Source organism: Mus pahari, chromosome 2 (genome assembly GCF_900095145.1).
Source record: "Mus pahari chromosome 2, PAHARI_EIJ_v1.1, whole genome shotgun sequence".
Classification (NCBI taxonomy): Eukaryota; Metazoa; Chordata; class Mammalia; order Rodentia; family Muridae; genus Mus; species Mus pahari.
Window position 1 is genome coordinate 42002624 of NC_034591.1, and position 25568 is coordinate 42028191.

At 39.3% G+C, this 25568-nt stretch overlaps 1 protein-coding gene across 2 annotated transcripts; it reads left to right on the plus strand.

Moving 5' to 3' along the window:
* Ing3 (inhibitor of growth family member 3) lies at positions 1–24826 on the plus strand. 2 transcript variants are annotated; one of them, XM_021189994.2, is made up of 12 exons: positions 1–177; positions 420–491; positions 2479–2579; positions 4128–4193; positions 16713–16809; positions 18629–18700; positions 19409–19528; positions 19805–19962; positions 20442–20635; positions 21735–21936; positions 22456–22494; positions 24253–24826. In XM_021189994.2, exons 1-12 carry the CDS (start codon positions 150–152, stop codon positions 24367–24369), a joined length of 1266 nt encoding a protein of 421 aa, XP_021045653.1. In that variant the 5' UTR covers positions 1–149; the 3' UTR covers positions 24370–24826. The 2 variants fall into 2 exon arrangements, with proteins under 2 accessions (XP_021045653.1, XP_029391313.1); XM_029535453.1 differs by lacking the exon at positions 420–491 and having other exon boundaries at positions 41–177.
* Positions 24827–25568: the final 742 nt, after the last annotated feature.

Below are 25568 nucleotides of genomic sequence, written 5' to 3' on the forward strand. Positions count from 1 at the left end.
TTTTTTTTTTTTTTTTTTTTTTTCCTTTGCCGGAGTCGAGCGGGTGCTGCTAGCGGAGGCGCCATATTGGAAGGGACAAAACTCCGGCGACAGCGAGTGACACAAATAAACCCCTGGACCCGTTCGTCCCCGCAGCAGTCAGGGCCGCGATGTTGTACCTAGAGGACTATTTGGAAAGTGAGTGCGCGGCGCCGGCGACGCGGCGGGCGGGATCGGCGGCGGGCGGGAGCGCGAGTGGCCGGGGCGGGCGGGATGGCGGGAGGGAGGGGGAGCGGGGGATGTTTCTTTCTCACGGTAACTGGCAGCCTCGTTGTGAGCCGCCCCCCCCTCACGCACGCACGCACGCACGCAAACACGCGTGACGCCAGCGCGTCCCTTCGTCGTTGGCCCCGCCCTCTGACGGACTGTGCCTTTGACAGTGATTGAGCAGCTTCCGATGGACCTGCGGGACCGCTTCACGGAGATGCGCGAGATGGATCTGCAGGTGCAGAGTAAGTGGCGCGTCTCCACGGCCCCGCGCAGCCCCGGCCTCCCTCGGGCATCGCCTGGCCGGTCCTCCGCGCTACTTTTTTTCCAGGCTGTTAACAAGGAGGCGCGGCGTACCGTTAACACGCGGGGCACAGCAAACACAGTTGTTTGTGTACTGCATGGAGATGACGACACTGCACCGCAGTGGAAACTCGCGTGATTTTCAGAAGGTTTGCACCTGAGCCTGGATGTGGAAACTTGGAGTTCTGCATTCAGACTTCAAAGTTCATTACATTCCGAATTTCTCCAGTGCAAAGACATAGGAGGGCAGGTTAGGGACCCCAGTGAACTCGGAGGGCCGAACTTTGACAAGTTGCATGTTAATGGAAGACACTTAGAGCTGTCAACAGCGCGATTTCTCAGGCAACGTGACAGAGATCAGATTTTAAGGAAATCATCCGCTTGCTCTTTAGAAAACTGTAGATGCTTGATAGGCTTCCCTACTCATTTCTTGTTTTGTAAACACAACCACCACGTAATTCAGGCTGGTCTGACACTTGCGATGGATCCTAGGCTGGCTCAAATCTCATTTTCCTGCTTCTGTCTGCCTAGTACTGGGCTTTTCAGGCATTGCTTGCTAGCTTTGATTTTTTTTTTTTTTTTCTGTCAGTGCTTGGCAGTTTTATATGTGACTTATTTCCAAAATGAACAGACTGGAAGGGGCTCAAAGATAACTTGAGTTTGCTAAGGACTTGTTCTCTTCGTTCTCAGTCCTCTGCCGCCCCTGCCCCTCATTTCTTTTGTCCCCAACTGCACCTTTCTCATCTCAGTCTCTGGGTCATCTCTTGGGGTGCATTGCCCTGTAGCCTGTCATGAATCTGTGACTGGAATAGGTATGCTTTTTCTTTTTGACTTTAAGGTAGTTGCAGTAGTAAACACCGGTTGAGGCACATTCCAGAGGGATTGAGTAGAGCTTGGTGGCAGACAGACCTGGGTTCACTCTCTGACAGGAGGACTCCAGTTCCTTATCTTTAATGGCTTCGTGGCTGCCTTGGGGGCTTGCTTTGCTTTTTTTTTTTTTTTTTTTTTTCCTTTTTAAAATAGTCTTCTGAGGATTTAAACTAATACAGATAATTAGGATGTAGAATGCCCATTACAAATAGGTTTAGAATAAAGGATAATTTTAAACATTGCCAATCATTCAATTTTTTAAAATTCTGGGATAGTTCGGATTTAGTCTATTCATATGACAGTGCTTTCAAGTTTACTTCTATTGTAATTCTGGAGCTTTCTGAAACAAAGTGAGTATGCATTAAAAGTATCAGCATGTCTAATGTCAGCAAGTAGCTGAAAGTAAATTGTGTTTTAAAAGTGAAGATTAACTAGAGCGTCTCAGCATCTTTTTTAAAAAGCCATCCTGCTCTGAAGTTGCTTAAATGATAAATATAGTGGGCAAGATTCTCCCCATTTCCATCACAACAAAATCCCTTTTATTTATTTTTTTAGCAGTCATCCACTGAGGTCATTATTTTTGACCTGGCCTTACATAGAATAAATAGCATGTGTGTTGACTGAATAAATGGTGAGCAATGGTCACATATGTCATCCTGTCCTGTGAGAGGACGTGATGAAGTGCTTGGTGCTATGTAGCAAATGTTGACTCTGTCATCACTATTTTTATTAAAAGAAGTATGAGAACTTCCCAGGAGTACTGTTAGTAAGCAGCTCTGATTGCCGTAACCAGCTGACTTAATGCCATTAGCTTTGATTTCAGTGTGGGTTGTGGGGTAGTGTGCAATTGACTCTATCTTGATTATGGGAAAATGTTTTGAAATAGCAAAGTCAGTACAGAATATTTCAGCTTTTAAAAAACTAAGGTAACGAAGGCATCACTGCTTATAGTACAAAATGTGTATGAACTAAAACAGTACGAGTTGTCAGATGTCTTTTTTTTTTCCCTCAAATCAAAGCAGTTTGTTCGGCTAAGTATAAAATGTTTTATTGTGTCAGATGCAATGGATCAACTAGAACAAAGAGTCAGTGAATTCTTTATGAATGCAAAGAAGAATAAACCCGAGTGGCGAGAAGAACAGATGGCATCCATCAAAAAAGTAAGTGCGATGCTTTGGATAATTGTCAGTCACATTGGGACCCTCTGGGAGAGATAGTACAATTAGGTAGATACCTGGATATGGAATGAGGGCACTTATGAGGGACTTGGGGGTACTTGGTATATTCTAGACCAGCAGCTCAACTCAGGGGGCAGATGACCCTTTCACAGGGTCACCTAAAACCATCGGAAAACACATTATGATTCTTAAATAATTTTATGGCTGAGGCTCACCACAGCATGCGGACCTGTGTTAAAGGGTCACAGCATTGGGGAGGTAGAGAAGCACTGGTTTAGAGCCTCCTGTAATTCTTGCCGAGGTTTACCTAGTGCTGCGGGCCTTAAGGCTGTCCTGCAGATGAGATTACAGATTAGATAAGCTCACTAATGCTGTGCTTGTGGGATCTGGTGTCTTTAGTGGTGACCAGGAATACAGCTTTCAAAGATTTGGCTTTGGTCCTCACTGCCATGTAGCTGTGTGACCTGCGTCAAGTCTTTTAACATGAAGAAGAACAAGTCCTTACACCTAACCTTTATACAAAGTTTTCAGGGATATACAGAAACATTAATTTTGGAACTGAAAATTTCAACTGTGTTATTTATTCTTCCATCTGTAAGAAGGATTGTCTCTTAAGAGGGGGGTAAACCAGCTTTCCTAAGAGAAGTGGTCCTGACTTATAAAAATACCCAGGTATAAAGGAGGTTAGAGGTTGCATATGTAAATCTAGTGTTCACTGGCCATCCTTTTCACTAAAAGGTTTTTTATGCAGCAAATTTGAACATACCCCCAAAAGTAGTTGTCTGTGGAAACACATAGGATACTTTTTTCTTTTATGAAAAGAAAATTTTTTGTTTTTTTTTTAAATAATAAGGAGAAATATAAACTATAATTTGGGTGGTGTTAATTGACATCTAATTTAAAACTAGAGCTGTTGACCAATTGGACAGCAGAAATCTGCAGATCAGAATCCTTCCAATGGCTATAGTTTTGCTGTAAAAATTGGGGCAGAAGAGATGACTCAATGATTAAGAGCACTGGCTACTCTTTTAGAAGACCAGATTTTATTCCCAGCATCCACATGATGCTTCATAACCATCCATAAATACAGCTCAAGGGGATCTGATACCCTCTTCTAACTTCTGTGGGCATGTGGCACACAAACATACATTCAGGCAACACACTTACACACATAAGATATTTTTTTCAAGTTGTAAAAATGGAGTGTTCTGTGTTTTGATATGTTAGCTAACTCTTAGCATTCTTTTGTTTTTTCATAACTTCCTAGGAAAAAGGGTGGACTTGCCATAATTTTCTTTTATATATGTGTTTTCTGAGGTATTTGAGCATCTTTTAATTTTTGGCATTGTACTTCATTTCTAATGATCTCCCAATCATCTCTACCTTGGAGGCTTATTATTGCTAATATGATAAGCAAGTGATAACAAGGTATAGTAATGAGAAAGCATATGTATATGTATGTATGTATGTATGTATGTATGTATGAATGCTAAAGTTGCCAGTGCTTAAAATGAAAATATTTTTCCTTAGGACTACTATAAAGCTTTGGAAGATGCAGATGAGAAAGTACAGTTGGCAAACCAAATTTATGATTTGGTAAGTAAAAGAGTGCATATTAGGCTGTGTGTGCTAGAATTCTGGATTTTATTTTATTAGCTTAAGTGTAAACTGAAGTGTTGCTCCCTTGATCTTATTTAATTTGAGAGTTCAGTGTCTGTGTCTTGGTTTCCTTGGGGAAGAGTCATCGACATTCACAGTGTTCAGTTCATAGATCAAGAGCCACACATTTCAGTGAAGACTACTGTACATTTGTGGATAATATTTTTACTTTAGAAAGAACTGGTTCTACCATTTTGCAATTGTTTCTATGATAACATGTGATTAAGAGTACTATGCTAGTGAGAGTCCTTGGTGGCCTGATGACAATGAGAAAGAGGGTTTCCTGTATCACTGTTTACCTAGAGGATGCTAATACTCTAGGTATTAGGTATAGGTCAAGTATATAACTGGGAACATCAGATTACACACACCTAAAGAAAGAAAAAAAAACCCCATAAAACAGACTCTGTGTTAAGTGTGTGCTTCTTGTTTTGGTAATTTTGTCTTACTGTTTTTTTTTTTTTTTAATTTGTTTTAACTTTGTTTTTTGGGTTTTTGTTTTATGTGTTTGTTGTTGTTTGAGAGAGCAAACATGAAGTTGGGTGGGTAGGGAGATGTGGAGAATCTGGGAGGAGAGGAGATGGGGAGGAGAAAGAATATGATGAAATGTATGTAAAAAAATTAATAAAAAGAAAAGAAAAGGAAAAAAGGTGTTTCTTTCTTGCAAGAGTAATTCCAAAAGTTTGAAATCACCAAGAGATACACTTACATGTGCTTCTCAGATTGATGTCATGATGACATCATTACCATATGATAGGAAGCATCTGTTTTTAATGCAAAAACCTCTTCTTACTGTGTATTAGAGGAAAAATAATTTCTTTTTGTATCAGAGTAAGTCCAGGTTCAATTTGGTTGACTTGAACTTTGACATGTATCTTTCTTAGCACAGTGTCTTCTAGATACAGTTTTCCTTTGAAAGATACATGCAAATATGAAGTTGTTAGTGAACATGACACATTATAGAGATGTTCCAGTTTCATCTCTCTTACTGGTTCATAGTACTCTAACCAAAAGCAACTTAGAGGAAGGAAAGATTTGTTTCAGCTTAGAGGTTACAGTTCCTAGTTACTAGTTACTAGTAACAGTTACTAGTTGTTGAGAAAAGTTGGGACAGGAAGTAGACTTATAAACCATGAAGGAACTCTACTTGCTGGCTCATACAGACTCCTGCTTAGCCAGCTTATACAGCCCAGAGTCACCTGCCCAAGAAATGGTACCGCCCAAAGTGGACAGGACCCTCTCGCATCACTTAACAATCACCATACCCCCCCACACACGCACTCACACACACACACCTCCAGACATGCCTACAGGCTTATCTGATCAGGCTGTTTCTCTCTCAGATGACTCTAGACTCAAGTTGACAGTTCAAGCTAGCTAGGACAAAAGTCACCCACCCGCCTTATGATGCATCCAAATGCTTGCATTAAACTAAATAAAATAGTATCAGATAAGTGTGGTATTTTTATGTAGTGAAATTTTTAATTAATTTTTTAATCTTGGTAAAGCAACAACTTGTTGAAAGGGACAGATGTAAATAAACTCATGTAAAAAAAAAAAAAAAGGGAAGCTTTCTTGAAAACTTCCTGATCTGAAGCTTCTGAAAATGCTTAGGGTCTGAGATACTAGAGATAAGTAACTACCATCAAACGAACTGATGGTGCATCTCACAGATGAGGGGTATTCCCTTTGCCCTTATTTTTCTTCTTTGACTATTATACTACTTGTGTAGAATGATTAAGTCACTTTTCACTCGTCATTCCCTTCTCGCACCCCACCCCCTGCTGAAACAATCTTCTCAAGAAGCCGTCCTCCCCCTTCATGGCTTCTCTTCCAGTGGGATCCACTTTAGTTGGAGTTCTTTGCACCGACGGGTGGGAGGGTATTTCCTGGAGCATGGGCAACTTCTCAGAGACTCCAGCACTGAAGAAAGTGGCACCCCACCCCCCCAGTCACCATAACTGACAGCGGACCAACCATCAGGAAGCGGGCAAATTCATAGGTCCCTGTTATCCATGATGAATATTGGCAGGCTCAATCTTGTGTAAGTAACCACAGCTACAGTGACTTCACCAGTAGAACACTATGAAGTCTAGAAGATATGTTCTTTGTTTTGCATCTCCCTATCTATGGCTGAACCAGGATGTTCCCCAGACCTTGGAAGGGATTATATGGATATCCACTTAGGGCTAAACACACTCCATCCCATGTTCTTGGCATCTTGATTAGTTACGCTTCTCTGCATTAACTTCTACATACTGTGGTAAGAAGGCTTCTCTGATCCAGGCTGAGGACAGCACTAAGTTGTACATATTAACGAGCATTTAGAAGGAAATTTGATGTGACCATTTAGCAAAAACCATAGTAGTATGTTTTCCTCTAGGGTCTTTGGCTTCCCCATCCCATGACCGTTTGACCAGATTTATAGTATTTAGGCATTTTTTTCCCATCCTGTGGAATGGGCTTCAAATCTAATCAGAAAGCTGTTTGTTATTCCCATAATGTCAAGGCATTTTTGGACCAGAGGGCTCATCTTGCCTGGCAGGTTGTCCCAACACATGGCTTACAGTTGGGTAAACACTGTTGATGACTTTTCTCCTACAGCAGTGTGCATGGTGTCCTCTGGCACTGGGAAAGCCTCCAGCTCCATTCCAGCTTGAGGTCTCTGTCTAGGGATTCTAGGGCTCCTAGGGGAACTGGCGAGTAGGTACTGAGATATAACTAAGATAGAGTTCCTACTACCACTAGTACATGCTGTTTTAAAAAGGTAGACGCAAGGGTTTTCATTGTTTTTACCCTTCCGCAAAGGAGATCAAGTGTTGAAGAGATGGATTCTAATTTGCATATTACACATATATGTTTTTATGTATCACATAGTACATCAGAAGCACAGGTTTTTATGTTGTGTGTGTGTATATGCACACACACACACACACACATAGATATCTATGCATAGGAACAGGAAAGAGAGAGGCGGGGAGGGGTGATCATACACAGTGCCTGTGGAGTTTAGAAGAGGATTTGGAACCTTTGGAGTTGAAGACAGGCTGATGTGAGCTAGGAACCAAACATGTCCCCTGGAAAGCAGTGTATGCTCCTAACCACTGAGTCATCTCCCCAGCCCCTGTATATTAGGTTTCAAAAACCCCCCTTTGGGATTTAATGACCTTTATATTTCCTCTGCTTTACACTGCTTACAACATTTAGTGACTTCTATAACAGTGCCTTTCACTCCTTAAGAAACAGGGCCCTTATTCCTGTTTGTTCTCCTGTGAGCCATCTTACCTGCTAGTTATTTGTATCTTCTGTGAACTCTGCCCCCCTCTACTTGCTACCTGCTGAACGGGAGCATCGTGTGGAGTTTCTCCACTTCTGAAATACCTCTTGTGTTTGCGTCTCATTTTCTTCCACTTTAATTGTATGTTGTTCTTTTTTTAATCTGAGATTCTAGTGGAGTTCTTGAACTTTTGTCCACATTTTTCATTATCTTCTTCATCTCTACCGTCTCAGAATGCCTTCACTTGCTGTGACAGTCACTGAAGTCGCTTGTAGCTCACACAGTTGGAGATGTAGGCAGCTAAGAGGTTGGTGCCCCTGCAGACTTGGTGGCTTCACATTTATTTGGATCCTTTCATTAGGCATTGTGCAGTAGTCCTTGAGTTTGAATGGAATCTGCTTCTTTTCTGTTCTTCCCCATGGTTATTTCCTAAACAATGCAATTTCCTACAAACATACTGGCTCTGGTCATGTGATCTTGCCTTTCATAGATAGGAATGCAGTTTAAGGCTTCTTAGTGAACATTTCTGCAATTATTGCAATGCCATTATCTCTACCTGTCAGGTATACAACTGTCATGTCTTTCTGTAGCTTTATTTATTTACCTCTTACTCCTCCTCCGCCAGCATCCTGCAGTCTGTCTGTTGTGCTTTTTTCTCTCTGTCTCAGGTGGGATGTCTCCATATAGTCCAGGCTAGCCTTGAACTTAGGAATGGTCACTTTTACTACTATTCCTATCCCTTCCCATACCATCTTTGACTTGGCTATATCACATATGCATTCTATTCCTTATCTTCAGACATTGCTTTCTTTTCTTATATTTTCTTGTCTTCTTATATACCACAGCATTTAAACATACACTTCTCCCCTATCTTTTAAGGACACTTAGACAGGTACTCAAACAAATATTGTTCTAAAACAGTCTTTCTTGAGTTTCTCATTCAGGCTTTTGGATGTTCTTTTATCTTCAGATAATTCCTCAGTCCTTTGTAACTTGTTTTCTTTTTGCCAGTCCCTCAAAACTTCAGTTGATAACTTCTGGGCCACTGTAGTCCCATTAATGCCATTTACCATTCTCTTTCCATTGGTGTTCTTGCTCACGTATTGTTACTTGAAGGCTGTACAAAAATGTTCCCACCTTTGTGGCCTTTCTTGGTCTCTAATGTCATAATGACGGGGTTCCTTGGGTTCTGTCCTTTACCCTTAGTTCTTCTTATTCTTCGAGTCTTGCTCATAGATAATTTTTTACCCCCTCTTAGTTCTCTGTCAAGGGCAAGGAAGATCAGTTACCATACCACATTCCTTCCACACAAGTAGAGAAACACTTCTCAGTTGCCCTCGCATCTAGTCTCTTAGTTTCATAAACTAGACAGCAATTCCATAAGTATGAACATTTCTGAGTTGCTGAATCATATTATCTGAGACTGTCTCTTTATCTCAGAAGATCCACCGATCTGCTTTCTCACACTGGGGCACTAACAGTCCTCCTCCCGTCCTCCTCCCATCCTCCTCCCATCCTCCTCCCGTCCTCCTCCCGTCCTCCTCCTTACCTCTTCCACCTCATCGCCACGGACTGATCCTTTCACTCACAAGTAATTTCTCCACTTGTTTAAACTGCTGTAGTTCTAGTACGTCTTAAAAAACAGGATTGTAATTAGAAAGATTACAGTATATATGCACTAAACTGTAATGTACGTTTTGACTAATGTATGTACTATTGTGACCATATTCTAGAAAAAATAAAGAGCATTGCTGGCCTCTAGAAACCCCCTTTGTACCATTTCTAGTGCCTGGGCCCTCTAATATATTCACCACTTACTGAAAAGACTTAGAGTCGCTTTTCTAAATGGTGTTTCAACTTTGATTTGTCATGTTTATTCTTTTTTAATATATAAGCATTTTTGGGAATTTAAAACATGAAAACTGTATTTTCATCATTTCTGCCTTTTTTTCTCCCTCTAAGTCATCCTCCCATATCCTCCCCCATTGCCTTTCAAATCTATGACTACTTTGTAATTATTATAGTTATATATGTTCACATGTGTGATCTATCTACCATCTATCTACCTATTTACCTGCTTATCATATATTGATCTCTCTCTCTCTCTCTCTCTCTCTCTCTCTCTCTTCCCCCGTGTGTGTGCGTGTGTGTAAGGGGGAGATCTGATACTGGCTCTATTTATCATTGCTCATGTATGCATTTCTTAGAGCTAACCACTGGGATTAAATAACCAACCAGGAGCTCATCCTAGAAGAAAACTGATTCTTCTTTTCTCACCCACCAGCTGTTGATTTCCTGTAGCTCTTCGTTTAGGGGTTGTGAAACTTCTGGCAGTTGGTGTTGATTATGCAGATTTACTTAAGCAATCTTAAGCAATCATATTGTTGAAATTCCATGGGTGCAGCCTCCCTGTTGTGTGTAGAAGACATCTACCATTAGGTGTCCTGGTCCTCTGGCACTTAAAGTCTTTCCACTCAGCCCCTTTCCAGGATTTTTCCTGAGTCCCCAAGTCCTACCGAGCTATAAAGCTTACCAACCATACCAATGACTAGCATAGCAAGAGGTCCCCAGTGCTGCAATAGTGACTCTTTTATCTTGAGAGTAACTAATAGCTGCCTTATTGGATTCAAGGCTTGCTCTTTAGGAGGAAATCCTTCATATCTGCTATAGTAAACCTATCCACATACTAATGGCTGGAGATGTTATAGACCCTACAGAAGAAGCTACTACTGCCATTTTCCCTAAACCAATATAATTTATAATTACACTTCTAATATTTTTCTATAGACCCACAGATAGTGTAGCTCTTACTCCTCATCCATGAAGCTCTGGAGAGCAGATGGAGATTATTGCAGAGATCCTCAACTGCTCAGATGAGGAGAAAGAGTAACCGTGGGGTGCCCGGCTCCAGTTGATAAATCTATCATGCTTATTCTAAAATACACAGTCATCATGCTGTGACCTTGATTGAAATCCATTTGGATTTTGCTTCAGACTTAGTTTACTGTGTTCTGCAGGCTCCTTCTTGATCCTGGCTTTGCTCAGTTCTTTTTAGTATTCTTTTAAATATGCTCTCATGGTTTTGTTTAGTTTATTCAATTTAGATAATTTATTTTCTCTAATGTATATAATTGTGAAAGAATTCTTCTAAAGGAAGAGTTGCAGATTCGTTCTGCAAAAAGAGACATTTTAAAATGCTAAATCTTTGACTTGTCAAGATGGCTCAGGTTATTGGCACCTGCTACCAAGCCTGACGACCTGAATCTTATCCCTTGAACCCATATGGTGGAAGGAGTGAGCTGACTCTCATAAGTTGGCCTCTGACCTCTGCAGGCTTGTAGAATAATTGAGTAGACTTTACTAATCTGAAGGTTCAAAATATGAAATGTTCCGCAGAAATGAAGCTTTGTGGGTGTTTACATGATGCTACTAGTAAAAAAATTCATATCTGATTTTATTTCATATCTTAACAGGCTACAGCCAAAGCAGGATATGGGTATTCCCTTTAAATTATGTATATATGAGATGAAAGTTTGTGTTGAGTTTGATTCTATCCTCAGGATATCTCATTGGTTTATGTAAAACTCCCCAAATCTGAAACCATTTGAAATCTGAAACACTTCTGCAGTCCTGCATAGACATTTCCTATAAGAGGCATTGAACCTGGCTGTAGTCAGAGTTCATGTTTCAGTGTTTTGTATAACATAGGATTTCATTATGCCTTTTCACACTGTAACATTATTTGCTTTTAGCATCATTAGTAAATGGATGTATTCCTTTGACCAGCACTATACTGGTTATGCCATTTATTAAGGAAAGAAACCATGTTGTGCATCTATGAGTAAGAAATATCTAGAAACAAAAAGTTACTTTGCTAGATAATTTCCTAAAACCTAATAATATATAAGCAGTCTTTAAACATTTATTTGTATTCCTTAATCAAATACCACTCTTTAAGAAGTTTTACATTGCAATACCCAATAAAGTTGATTTATATGCACTCTGCCAAAATTACAGCTTTTAGTTGATACTTGAGTGCTTTTCATAATCTGGCATTTCTCACCACTCTTGAATTTGCTTCTGATTATATATCCCAGCCTGAACCTGAGGTGGTTAACCCTCAGACCCACATTCTGCCTATAAATTTGAGAGTTCTTCACCTGATACTCTAAATAAAGAAAAATATGTGAGTCTGACCTTTTGATTTGTCTTCAGTCCCTGCTGTCTTTTAGGAAGATGTTAGATGTAGCTTATGTTCCAGGGTACTTATGTCCTCAAGTACTTGGTTAAGCCAAAGACAGAATAGTTCACATTTTCATCTAGTCATAGAATTTAGAGATGTAAAGAACCACTTTATGATTTATCAGGATACTTTGATGTCATTACTCTCTTGTACCACTACCAGTTCACCTTCTTTATTACGGCAGAATCCTTTCATAGGTAAAACTAATCTGCTATTGCTATGGATTTTCTCTTAGGACCTAATAAACTACTCTTTCAAGGTCAAGCTAGATGTCTAAATTGGAAAATTCGACTAACTGGGAAGCAATTGACCATGTAGAAACTTTTTAAAAGTTATATGATAATTTAATGTAGGTCCTTCACTGACACATTGTAAAGTCTGAACATTGAAAAAAGAGAGATTCAATAGAGGAAAAATAAAATATTAGAACTCTAAAATATTAAGAAATGGTTTTTTTTTTGTTGTTGTTGCTTTATACAAAGAGGCCAAGTGTGGCTAAATTCTTTATTCTCATGAACATGCCAGGTAATGTTTCTTTGCCTCAGACAAGTTCTAGAAAAGGACCGTAGTTTAAATTTAGCCGTTGTGGCTGGGTTACAGAATGACTTGAAGCTGTAGAAGGAGAGCGTTCGTAGATAGCATTTGTTGTCGTTAGGTGGAGAACTAATCAGTAAGACTCTGTGTTTAACTTTGAATTTGGAAACTGTGTCAAGCACGCTCTCTCTCTCCTAAGTAGACTAACACCCTCTTTATTACTGTAAACCAACCGTACAAGTTCAGGTATGTGAGGAGGGGCTGCAAAAGTCTAAGACCTTGCTCTATCTGACACCTGTGTGCTCCTGGCAATGATTAGCAAGAATGGCCCTTCCATTCATGTGGGCTGAAGGAAGGTGTGAGGTTTCAGTTAAGTTCAATTTATCTCTTTTATAGTTCTTAACTACTGTTTGCATAGCTGTATCTTGAGGGTTTTAGCTAAAGTTTAATCATCTGGTCAACTTATTCTCTGACTTCTAATTTTATTTTAGTAAGTATAACAATGATAAATTTAAGAAAACTAATCCACATTTTCTAGGAGTTGCTTAAAAAGTAATTAGTTCACAGTTGCTTTTGAATCAAGAAGCCATTTCCAGAGCTGTCACCCTTAGGGTGGTTATGGCTGCTCTGCCTGCTGAGGTAGGAAATTAGTTTTGAGAATTTTTAATTCTTTGAATTCTCTTGCTTCTTCTGAGTCATCTAGTGAACTTCATCAATAATACATTTAGTAAAACAATTTTAAGTAGAGAAATGGGATGAATTAAGAGAGTGGTGTGGGGAACAACTATATGAACTAACCTGTACCCCCTGAGCTCATGTCTCTAGCTGCCTATGTAGCAGAAGATTGCCTAATTGGCCATCACTGGGAAGAGAGGCCCCTTGGTCTTGTAAACTTTATATGACCCAGCACAAGGGAACGCCTGGGCCAAGTAGTGGGAGTGGGTGGGTAGGGGAGCAGGGGTGTGGGTGGGGGTATAAGGAACTTTCAGGATAGCATTTGAAATGTAAATAAAGAAAATAATAATAAAAAAAGTAAAAAAAAAAAAAAAAAAAAAAAAAGAGTGTGGTGTGGGGAGATCGCCTTCATACACTTTAGACCACCCTCCCAGCTGAGACTCCAGCATTCTGCTTCTCTATTCTTTGTGTTACAGACTAGATCATTCTTTCTTTTACTTGGAACATACTGTTTGACAATGTACATATTTATGATTACTCTATTCCATCTACTTAAATGCAGTGTGCTCTTCCCTTCGTCATCCCTTCCTTTGTGTCTACCACAGCCCAGGATCACGTGGCCATATCTTTTATTCTTGTACTGCAGAACCACTCTCTTTGCTGCATTTACATTGTATCTTCTGGAGTCTAGTCTTTATAATGTTAAAAATGTTATGAATTTTGATTTGTTGGCTAAATTCTAATTTCTGTGAAGGCTGGGATTTTTTTCACAGTCTTCACATGCCCTCCATTAGCGCCAAGTACGTACTAGAAACTCAATGTTTATTGTAAGTTTAATTTTAGATAAATTGGTAGAAGGTTTTCATTATGGTGTTTTAGAATGAATATATTTAATTATTCTGAGTTCCCTTAAGATTAAATTTTGACAATGAAAGAGACACTATACTGTTGAGTAATGGAATTTTGTGGTCATTCTTTTGTTGAAAGCAAGATGCTATTAGAGGATGCAGTGTCCTATAAATTGGAGTAACTGTCCCAAACATATGACACCAGGAGGCTTTAAATATTATAACTATGACTTCTGCCAAATTCTGAAGAGTAATTTGTATGTAAATATTAAGTGATAACTAGGCTTTAAATGACTGAAAAATCATAAAGGAATATATTGAAAGTTGTTGCTAGCATACAAAATATAAGCAATAGGACATTATTACTAGTTTTTCTATTTGAATTATGTGACTCTACACTTAAAAAGAAAAAAAACCAGTTTATTCCTATAACAGAGTTTCAGAAGGTATTAGATATAAATGAGGATGCATTATCTACTATATAGAGATAATTAAATCCTAACTCTGTAATGCAACAGCTATGTAATCTTGGTCATGTTACTTAACTCATCTGAGCCAGTAGTTTTTTTAGGGGGTGGTGGTTTTGTTTGTTTTGCTTAATGTTTTCACATGGAAAGAGGATTGCCTTAAATTCTAGGGTGAGGACATCTGTCCTAGTTATTTTCATGTCACCTTTGTACAAGCTGGAGTCATCTTGGGAAAGGAAACCTCAATCGAGAAAGAATCCCCACCAGACTGGCCTGTGAACAAGGGTCTCTACTGTGAAGAGACCCCAGGACCAAGGCAACTGTTATAATAGAATACCCTTTCTAAGGTTTACTCTATTATCATTATGTCAGGAAGCGTTTCAGCACACTAGAGCAGTAGCTGAGAGCTACATTCTGATCAGTAGGCAGAGAGAGAGAGAGAGAGAGAGAGAGAGAGAGAGAGAGAGAGAGAGAGAGAGAGACTCTGACTGACTCTGGGCCTGGCATGAGCTTTTGAAACCTTAAAGCACAACCCCAGTAACAGACTTCCTCCAACAAGGCCACACCTCCTAAACCCTTCTCTAACAGTTCTACTCCCTGCTGACAAAGCATTCAAATAGATGAGCCAAATGGGGTGCCATTTTTATTCAAACTACTGCAGCAAGACTGGCATATTTTCTTAATTGATGTATGTGGGAGGGCCCAGAACCCACTCCTGAGTACTGTATGAAAGCAGGCTGCACAAGCCATGAGGAACAAGCCAATAAGCAGCATCTTCTATGGCCTCTTCATCAGCTCCTGTCTCCTGAGTTTCTACCCTGACTTCTAGGACAATGGACTAAAAGTCATAAATTAAAATAAACCACCCCTAAAGTTGCTCTTGGCCATGGCATTTGATCACAGCAACAGAAAAATAACTAAGACAACATCTAAAGCGCGGGGCACAGTGTTACCTGGCCTTGGTAGCATCTGACCTGCATCTTGTCTTTGGCTGGTTTTATCCTCCTCTTCCTCATGTTAGGAACAAAGTACTTAATTGAACAACTTACTGAAAATGTGTTCTTCATTTTATATACTGTAGTACATTTTGGTCACAGGGTTTGTTATTGTTGAGAGAGGTAGGCACGGGGGGGGGGGGCAGGGAGGAAGGGAATAAGGGAGGGAGAAGGAAAGGAGGAGGGGGGGAGTGAAGGAGAGAGGGAGTGTTAGTTTAACATTTCACTATGCAGCTCTGGCTGGCCTGGAACTCACTATGTAGACTGTGCTGGCCTGGAATTTCCTATGTAGATCATGCTGGCCTGGAACTCATAGAGATCCCTGTGCACCTCTTAATTCCCAGTTACAGGCATACACCACCAAGCCCAGCAACTCATTTGTTTTTTGAGATTTACTTTCGTATTTTAATTATGCATATTCTGTTTTATCTGTTATATGGGTCTATGCCTATGAGAACAGTGCCTGTGGAGGCCGAAATGGAACCCCTGCAACTGGGGCCAAAAGTTGTTGTGAGCCATCCTATGTGGGTGATGGGGACCTAACCTCTGGTGTTCTGTAAGAACATAAACATTTCTTACATATAGCTGAGCCATTTCCCCATCTTCTACTGTCCTTAGTCTTAACAGTGATCCAGTCAGGCTAGATTTTGAAAATACTGTATTGTAAAAGTATTGTAATAAAAATATCTTGTAAAGAATTTGATGGATACTTATTTATCTTTAAAATAGTAGTCTTGGAAAAATAATAATGTTTGACATTAATCTTATAAATATGTTACGACACTACCTAGTTGAAAGTGCTACAATTTTCCTGTTTTTGAAAAGATTTATAAGTAAATGATAAAAGTAAAAATTGGCCATAACTAAGCCAAGCTTTTTCAAAAAATGTAGATTTTAGTTAAAATTTCCTTTTGTTTAAGCCTTTCCATTAATGTTTGCAGTAACAATGGTCCACTTTGCTGCCTTGTAGCACTGATTGTATTTGTGCCTTTACTGTCTTCCCTGTTAGTCTAAGGCAGTTCTGCATGCAGGGTGGACGGCTCTAGGATAGAGTTCAGGCAGAAGGTAACTGAGGCATGTTTTGAGAAGTTGCCGGTTCTCCGGCCCTCAGAACCCTGTACTTCCTCTGATTCTCACAGCCTCTCTTCTGAAAATCGGTCACAGAATATTTTCTAACAGATTTGAGATGCTGGTTTCTTACAAATAAGGTTGGGGGGCAGTATTAGCCCAGTACCCTAAGATGTACTAAGATATAAGTTGATTGACTTGTCTAAAGATATGAAGCAGACTTACCTTTTAGTAAAGAAATATTGAGGTTTCTTGGTTAAACTGTATGTTAGCTGGGCCCCAGATTTGGGTGTTATTTTTATTTTATTTTATTTTATTTTATTTTATTTTATTTTATTTTTTGAAACAGGTAGATCGCCACTTGAGAAAGCTGGATCAGGAACTGGCTAAGTTTAAAATGGAGCTGGAAGCTGATAATGCTGGAATTACAGAAATACTGGAGAGGCGTAAGTACAATTTATGGTTTCCTATTCATCTTGGAGAGTAGTTTTCTCACAAAAGCCTGCCAGATCATATATGCCCTTTGGTGGATGGTAGCCTCTGGGTCCCATAACTTCTAGGCTAGCATTGAAGTCTTTGGGTCATAAACACTGAGAGAATTATGCAGGCTGTCAGTCTACTCCCTCTTTATGAAGATAGCATACAAAGTCTTTCCACTTTGTATTATTTTCACTTTGAGATGGGACTATGCTCTATAAAGCTTGCTGCCCCAGCCTCCAGACCACTGTGATTCTGAGTATGTGTGCCCATATTGCAGACTCCATGCATATTTAATATTCACATATGCTAATCTGGTTGGGAGTTAAAAGAAAGAGGCAAAAACGTGCAAGAGTCCAACATGAGAAACAAGCCAAGCCTGTTGTGTGTGCTTCAGCTTGAAGGAACTTCTTGAAGCTCTGCCTCTGTACCTGTGTGAGCTGAGAGTTCCATTGCTTCCATAACACTTCCTCTTTTGCTAGGAAGGCTTTTCAAAACCTCCCCTTATCAGAAGAACTCATCCTAATATTTTTTGTTGTTGTTACAAGATTCAACTTGATGTGCTTAAACTTAGTACCAGATATTTCCTGGGCTTAACTCTGGAGAGTTCCCCAAAATGTGAGCAAGATTGAGATTTGTTTTTAACCAATTTAACATTTTTTCTAGCCTAAATAGGTAAGATAAAAGTTTGTTGGTAGGGTCAGAGGAGATAGTCACTGAATGTTAAGAGAACCAAGTTAGTCCTGAGAGTGATTTATTTGAGAGTTCAGTTAGTGTTCTAACAGCCCTCATTCCTTGGTACATTCACCAGCCAGAACTTGTTCTGTTTCTATTGCCAGATAGTGGGTTTCATGACTGCAGCGTACCTAAGCTGTGTTTACACGGACGTGTGAGGTCAACTAGACAAGCCAGACATGTGTCTGTTAGTTAGAATTGCAATTTTAAATTTAAAAGCAGATACTTGCTTCACATAATTATCTTCTTTATTGGTGATGCTTTTATTCTGGAGGAAACCTATCTGAGGATAATAGATACTGGGGAACAAAATGAAATGTTGTATGACTACCTTTGAAGGTTTCTTTCTTTTGGAAATGCTGTTGGTGGCTGTGAGTAAGCCTTGCCTGCCTCCTCATTGCTTCAGAGAGTCAATGACACAACCATTCCAAGGACCCAGACACAGGAAACGGGACGGGATCACATAAAAACTGTTCATCTTGCCCCCTGACATAATTATATCTCAATGAATCATTAATAAATTCAGAGAATTTCTTTAGAAGTGCTTTAAAGCTTGGCATTAGGAGTTATACCCTTTACTTTTTGCAAGCAGAGCCCTAAGCTCTTTTTTGGAATTGTCAGTATCGCAATTAATTTTTGTGATTGAATTTCTTTGTATGCAATAATATCCCCATCACCTAGACCTTTAGGATTACGTATTAAAAGGCTTTCAATTTTGTTACTAGATGGAATTTTTTAGGTCTCACCATTAATAGAGTTGTAATGTCCTCTTTCCTATTTGTGTGACACCCAGCATCAAAGATTCTCTAATTAGATATTAGCATGTTTTGAGCTGTTGAGTACTTAAGGTGAATACTGAGAAATGAGTCTTCCTACATAGAGAGAGGATTGCTCAGGATGAAATTGAAGATAGTAACTCTCTACATGTCTGTCTAAAATGATATACCAGAATTTGGCAGTCATCTGTAGGGGGACATCTTGTTTGTGGTTGGTTTAAGTGTAGAGTTCTATGGTAACATTTAATCCTGGCTTGTCTCTGTGTCCCCTGTCTAGGATCTTTGGAATTAGATGCTCCTTCGCAGCCAGTGAACAATCACCACGCTCATTCACATACTCCCGTGGAGAGTAAGTCTGGCTCAAGTACAATTTAGAGCCATAAATGTCACCTATATGTTCACGTCTATTAGCTCTACATAGCCAAATGAGAAACGTCTTTTCCTTTCCCTTTTTAAAAAATAGGCTTTTTATCACAGTTTATTTGTAGACTTTTCAAGCAACATTTATTTAATTTGGGAACAGGAAGTCTGTTCTATAAACAGTACAGAATATATAAAACAGACCTAGGGAGCATTATGACTGACCTGAACTGTATACTTCTTCATGTAGGCCCATTTCTTTCAGCCTTGCCTCTCAGTGCTTATCTGATATTTGTCATGTGATAAAATCTTGTTATTAGTGAATTAGTGAAAGGGGATTATTGGTGTTGCTACATTTTTTTGACAAGTCAATTCAATAGGAAAGAGGGGTAAATTGAAAGCTATTCTAAATGATAGGCAATATATTAAAATGAACTTTCTCTCGTGATAATGTGAAACCGTAGTGCATCATGGATTGTCTTTAGTTTTTTTGCTCCTAGTTTCTAAAGTGTTTGCGATGTCTGTTCTCCCCATGAAACACATGACAAAGCCTGTTTGCTTGTCCCCTCCTTGGTGAGCATAATGGTCCATTTCACAAGGAACCAAGATCATAACTGTACCAATTTATAAAGGTGGAAATAATCCTCGCTATAGTCCCCTGAAGTTTGAAATTTGTGAATTCTTTCTTTTTATTCAGAAAGGAAATATAATCCAACTTCTCACCATACAGCAACAGACCATATCCCTGAAAAGAAATTCAAATCTGAAGCTCTCCTGTCCACCCTTACGTCTGATGCTTCTAAGGAGAACACTCTGGGTGAGTTTGGTTCCTTGAAAGTGGTAATTTGCTTCTTTTGTTTGTGTTGGAGTAAGGGCTAGAAGAGCACTCAAGATTATAATTCACACATGTGCCACCTGTTTAAAGTCTACATGACGATAAGAAGGGAAAGGAAAATCACCTTGTATTTTCCAGTTGATTCAATCCCTAAAGTATATGAAGAATTTAAACTTAATGATTATATATGGGGAAATAATTTATTTCAATTTCAGTAACCTTATGTTCTCTGCAAACATTTTTATTTCTTCTTTACAGGTTGTCGAAATAATAATTCCACAGCTTCCTGCAACAATGCTTACAATGTGAACTCGTCCCAACCTCTGGCCTCCTATAATATTGGTTCATTATCTTCAGGGGCTGGCGCAGGGGCCATCACCATGGCAGCTGCACAGGCTGTGCAAGCAACAGCACAGGTAATAGTTGGAGGGTAGAGGCAAGTGCTACATTGGTTCCTATCACTGGCAAACCTCAGTAGGTGCCACTAGGTGTTAGCAGAGCTTTCAGACATCATATAGTTTGAGTTTTAAGTTGCCCTTTTAGGTTAGATGGTGTTTTATTAATAATGCAGAGAAGTTGTTGGGTACAGAGTGACGCATCATGTGATCACATGTTGACCCTTCTCCCAGTCAGTGCCCAAGTTACCTTCTTGTCATCATGAGGACAATATCTGTTCTCTGTCTCATTGGGCTTTTGTCTGTGTTAGCTGCAGTTAGCTCATTTCTGTAGTTTGCACATAGTGTGAGTTAAGACATTCTATTTCCCATGTTTATTCTCAGTTTAGCATGAAAATGACTCTGAGCTTTTCCATGACTTAAGTAACCATAACACGTAACACTTAAAGAGAAAATACATATTTACATATATTGATGTTGTCAATACATGTCTACTTAAGATGAAAGAAGGGCGAAGAACATCGAGTTTAAAAGCCAGTTATGAAGCATTTAAGAACAATGACTTCCAGCTGGGAAAAGAATTTTCCATGCCCAGAGAAACAGCTGGCTACCCCTCCTCATCGGCGCTCATGACAACCTTAACCCAGAATGCCAGCTCCTCAGCCGCGGACTCTCGCAGTGGCAGAAAGAGCAAGTACGTTTCCCCGTGGCAGTGTGTATCTTTGTTCAGGATTGTTTGTGTGGAGCCGTATCCATCATATCTCCAGGGATTAACCACAGCAGGGTACAGTGATCCAGGCTAAACACTGGGGTAGGCAGTCAGCTCTCTGCACTGCCTCACCTTGAAGGCAGGAAGGAAGTCTTTCAACTGTTAGAGTCTTTGTAATTGTTCTCAGTTTGTATATAAGCGACTTTTCTTTATTAGATATTTTCTTCCTTTACATTTCAAATGCTATCCCCAACCCTTCCTGCTCCCCAGTCCACCCATTCCCATGTCCTGGCCCTGACTTCTTTTTACTTTCTTTTGTTCTTTCAGATAAATCATTTTGTGTCATTATTACTATTTTTAGTTTAGGTGTTTAGAGACCCTGTTGTCTGAAGGGAAAAAAAAAAAGGTACAAATGAGAGACCAAAAGAATTAGTTATCTAATAATACATTTCATCTTTATTTTAAATGTAGTACTTCTCTACAAAATATCCTGAAAGAATGATCAATGTAAAGTCTCCACAGAACTATTATACATCTTAAAATTGATATGAATTGCCCACATTTAGTTGAACTCCTTATAATAAGTTTCTGCATGTTAGTACTCTAGAATAGAGTTGGTGGTAAACAGTTCATGAATTCTGATACTCTCAGATCCATCTATACTTGATAGGCATAGGGCACATGCCAGCTGATCTTAGGACTTTGCCTAATACTTTTATATATTTTTACTTAGGTTTTGATGAGAACTCTTCAATTTACTGTAAAAACATTAACAATGTGAGATGGTGCAACTATTATTCTTGAACACTACCAAAAATTTTAAGTCAACAGTAAATAGTAACCTTAATTTAGAAATTATCTTTAAAAGTTGGAAACATTTTAAGAGAATTTTCTTCTATTTATTTTAAATAGAAGATTTTAAGAATATTTCCTTCTTAAAGGAACTTATTCTTCAGAAAACAAAAATGGTAAACCTAGGGTCAGACCTTAGTGTGTGCTTTCCTTCTGTGTCAGTGACTAGGAGTCACTCTCAGAGAACCTCCCCAATGAGCAAATGCAGCTAATCTGCCTCTAATTTTTTCAGAAACACCACCAAGTCCTCAAGCCAGCAGTCATCATCATCCTCCTCCTCCTCCTCGTCTTCCTCCTTATCTCTGTGCTCCTCGTCTTCAACTGTAGTACAAGAAGTTTCCCAGCAAGCAACTGTAGTGCCCGAATCTGATTCCAACAGTCAAGTCGACTGGACTTACGACCCAAATGAACCTCGGTATTGCATCTGTAATCAGGTAAAAAAGTCTACTGCATGTCTATAAAAGTATAGTCTGAAGAATCAAGAAAGAAAACTGTTTTAAAATCAGCACATTTTTATTCTAGCTAAAATCAAGAATGATTTATTTGTAATTTTTGTCTTATAAAAGTAGTATACTTGCTATAAATACCAAGAATATAAAGAATCATGGATTACATGTAATGTCAACTTTCCCATACAACCTGTGTATGGTGAGACATTTTGATATCACAACACATGTATCTTTCATGCATGATGTAATATACTACTGGACATGTGGCTTACACAGCAGAAATCCATCTCCGGGTGATGGTTTTAGAGACTGGGAGATCCATGATTAAAGTGCTGGTTAATTAGTTACCTGGTTAGGCTGGCCAGTTTTTGAGTTTGAAGACAGTGCTGTTTTATTGAGTATGAATCAGAGAGAAGAAGATCATATTGTGTGGTTATGCAATGTGCCAACTTCTTAAATGCTTGTAACATACTTATAATGTTTATCTAATTTTCTTTGAACCAGGTATCCTATGGAGAGATGGTGGGATGTGATAACCAAGATGTGAGTATTGCATTTTTCTATATTGGGATGTAGAAAGGTGTAGATGACCGAGTATTTGTCTTATTAACTCTATTTCCCAGTTTGGCAATCAAGTTTTCATTTGTGATAACTACATTATCCTGATGGAAGCATTCACATGGCCTTAACGATGTTCCTGCTTCAGTGTTTCAGGGTGGCATTACTAGTGTGAGGCTCAGATTAAATTCACCAGGATTACTGTTGGCAGTTCCAAGTGCTTTCCTTCCTTTCTGCCTAAGACACTGTATTTACCAGAGTCCAGGCTGTTTACCACATTGAAGAAGTGAAACTTCCCTAAGTTCTTTTGGGAAAATGATGCTCAGGGATAATTAAGACCTAATGTGGGGTTATTTCCCTCGTTATTACAGCATTCGGCATTCTCTCCACAAGGGACTTGGGCTGTACGAGCTATCTCTGATGGGAAAGTGATAGGAGATTTGAGAAAGGATTCCTGTTTCCTTTTCTAGGAAGGGTATTAGTTACTTGATAAGAACACCGTGACAGAGAGCAACTTAAAGCAGGGAAGAGTGTCTCTTGACTTACAGTTCCAAAGGGAACACAGTCCATCTTGGCAGGGGATGCATGGCAGCAGGAGTGTGAGGTTGGCCTGGCAGTCAGGAGGTTGCCTGATATTGTCTCACCCACCCAGGACAGGTAGAATGGAGGCAGCAAGTACAAGTGGTAGCAGGGTTTGAAACCTCCAATCCACCCCAGTGAAGCACTTCTAGCAAGGCGCCCTGCCCTAAAGGTTCTAGAAACTTCCTAAACAGTGCTACTAGCTGGGGACCAACTGAGCTTATCAGAGGAATTTCATATTCAAACCACAAAAGGGATTTAATTTTGGTTAAAGATGCATGTTTGATTAAATGCTGTTTGATTGTCTAGGGATTTCAACTCATTCCTTCACTGCCCTGCAGCATTTTTGTACCTGCTACTCCCTTTTGTACCTGTTGTACTTCAAAGGAGTGGCATAAAACCTGTGACCATGGTGACACCAGTGGTGTCAGCATTCTGATATTAACATTTGGATTGTTGGCATTGACAGTTGTGTGTGTTTGTTCCCTGACAGTGAGTGAAATGTGCTCTTTAGAAGGGCACAGTCCCTCCCCAACTGTCCTATGCAGTCACTTGTGTGTGTGTGTGGGGGGGGGGGGAGGTGGTGGTTAAAGCAATGTCCTCTGGAGTCCGTGTCGTTCCTCCTGTGCTGTTGTGGGTATCAAGACTTCCTGTGGCGTGAAGAAGTTTTGAATGTTTCAGAGAGGAGGGTTTTTTTCCTCCATGTCTCTGGATAGAGCACCAGAAAGGAAATCCAGCCACTTGATGGCTTTAGGTACAGCTAACTCATTGTACTTCCAGAGAACAATTATGGCTGGATATTTTTAAATCTTTTACATGCTTTCCTTCTTCATGTAAGACTCATCTTCTTTTATTCTTTGGAAGATGGCACCGCCTGGCTGTCCAAATTGATGGCAGTGTCCATTCTTTAGTGCTCAGGTACTAGAGCCCATGACCTCCCTCTTATCAAAGAAGCATTCTTCTTCTGGGTGTCCATGTTTTCATCCATGAGGTAAATCTGTCAGACTCAGTAATGTTTAAGTCACTTCCAGGGTCCAAGAAATCTGATTGCACAAATCTAGGTTTGGTTAAATGAAATACTGTGTGTCCTAGGCATTTTTTTATTATTATTATTATCTATTCTTTAGAAATACCAACACCCCTTTTTAAAATTTTCCCTTGCAGTGTCCAATAGAGTGGTTCCACTACGGGTGCGTTGGCTTGACAGAAGCGCCGAAGGGGAAGTGGTTCTGTCCACAGTGCACCGCTGCCATGAAGAGAAGAGGCAGTCGGCACAAATAGAGAGGGACTCTATTTGTCACTGCAGGAAGGAAGAGCTTTAGCTCGCCATTTTATACAGGACTCTAGAAGGAAAGACACGAGGACGAAGAAACAACTCATCTCCAGGCAACCACTTAAAGGATTACATAGACAATCCTATAAGATCTTGAACTTGAATTTTATGAGTTGTATTTTAATAATGTAAGTAAATTATTTATGCACTCCTGGTGTGCTATGAATATTATTCCAGTTAGCCTTGGATTATTTCTGTGGCCAACATATGCAGACATTTGTACTCCAACCATTTTCTCTAAGTAATGGGCATTCTATAATTTAAACTTCAAAGAATTCCAACGATGAAGATTTTAAGAAAGTATTTTATATTCAACAGGTATATTCTGCTGCATGTACTGTACTCCAGAGCTGTTACGTTACACTGTATATAAATGGTTGCAAAAAACAAAAACAAAAAACAAAATACAAACAAAAAAAGTCAGTCCTTCTAAAAAGGATTTAATATAATGGTTTTTAAGATGCCTTTATAATAAGCTTTGTTTCTTTGTGAAACTCATTCAGCAGGCTGAAGGAATTGGTTTATGTGATAAAGTGGGCTGGTGTCCTCTAGAGTACCTGGGTACATAAACAGAAACTCCTGTAGGTAAAAGCTGATCCGTGCCATTAGTCTCTATGTTTCTGCATCCAGATAGAGTGCAGCTCTAGCTCAAGAGGGGGGGGCGGGGCGCTGGGGAAAGGGTTAAAGTGATACATTTTTATACCAAATGTGTTTATTTTTTTGTGCGAGTAATCCTTAAATTGGAATTGTATTAGGTGTTAAAATAAAGTTTTTTAAAAAATAACTCGTATTTATACTTTACACACTTAATTATGAAAATTTCTTAATTGCAATTTATTCCTAATTTTCATAATCCAAAAAAAGATTAGAGGTTAGCATGCAGAATGCTATGTAATCTATGATTTCTATAATGATGGTTGGAAATTGTGTTATGAGGATAAGGAAAGAACATTTTAAATGTAAATTTGAAGTGTCAAATGTATTTTTCTAGAATATTTCTCTGGCTTTGCTTTGAATCTAAAGGATATAAAAAGAACCTAATTACAGCAGATACAATGAAAATAATGGCTATAGATGTTTGGACTGGAAGCAGTGTGGCCAATATGACTTAAAGAGACCTTAAAATATAATTTTGTTTTTAATTCTC

What these genes read in the sequence shown, in the direction of transcription:
- Ing3 (XM_021189994.2), top strand. Translation starts at nt 150, where the DNA reads ATGTTGTACCTAGAGGACTATTTGGAAA. An exon ending in TACAGAAATACTGGAGAGGC is followed by an intron (nt 16,810 to 18,628) that starts GTAAGTACAATT and finishes TCCCCTGTCTAG; the next exon opens with GATCTTTGGAATTAGATGCT. An exon ending in TTCTAAGGAGAACACTCTGG is followed by an intron (nt 19,529 to 19,804) that starts GTGAGTTTGGTT and finishes TCTTCTTTACAG; the next exon opens with GTTGTCGAAATAATAATTCC.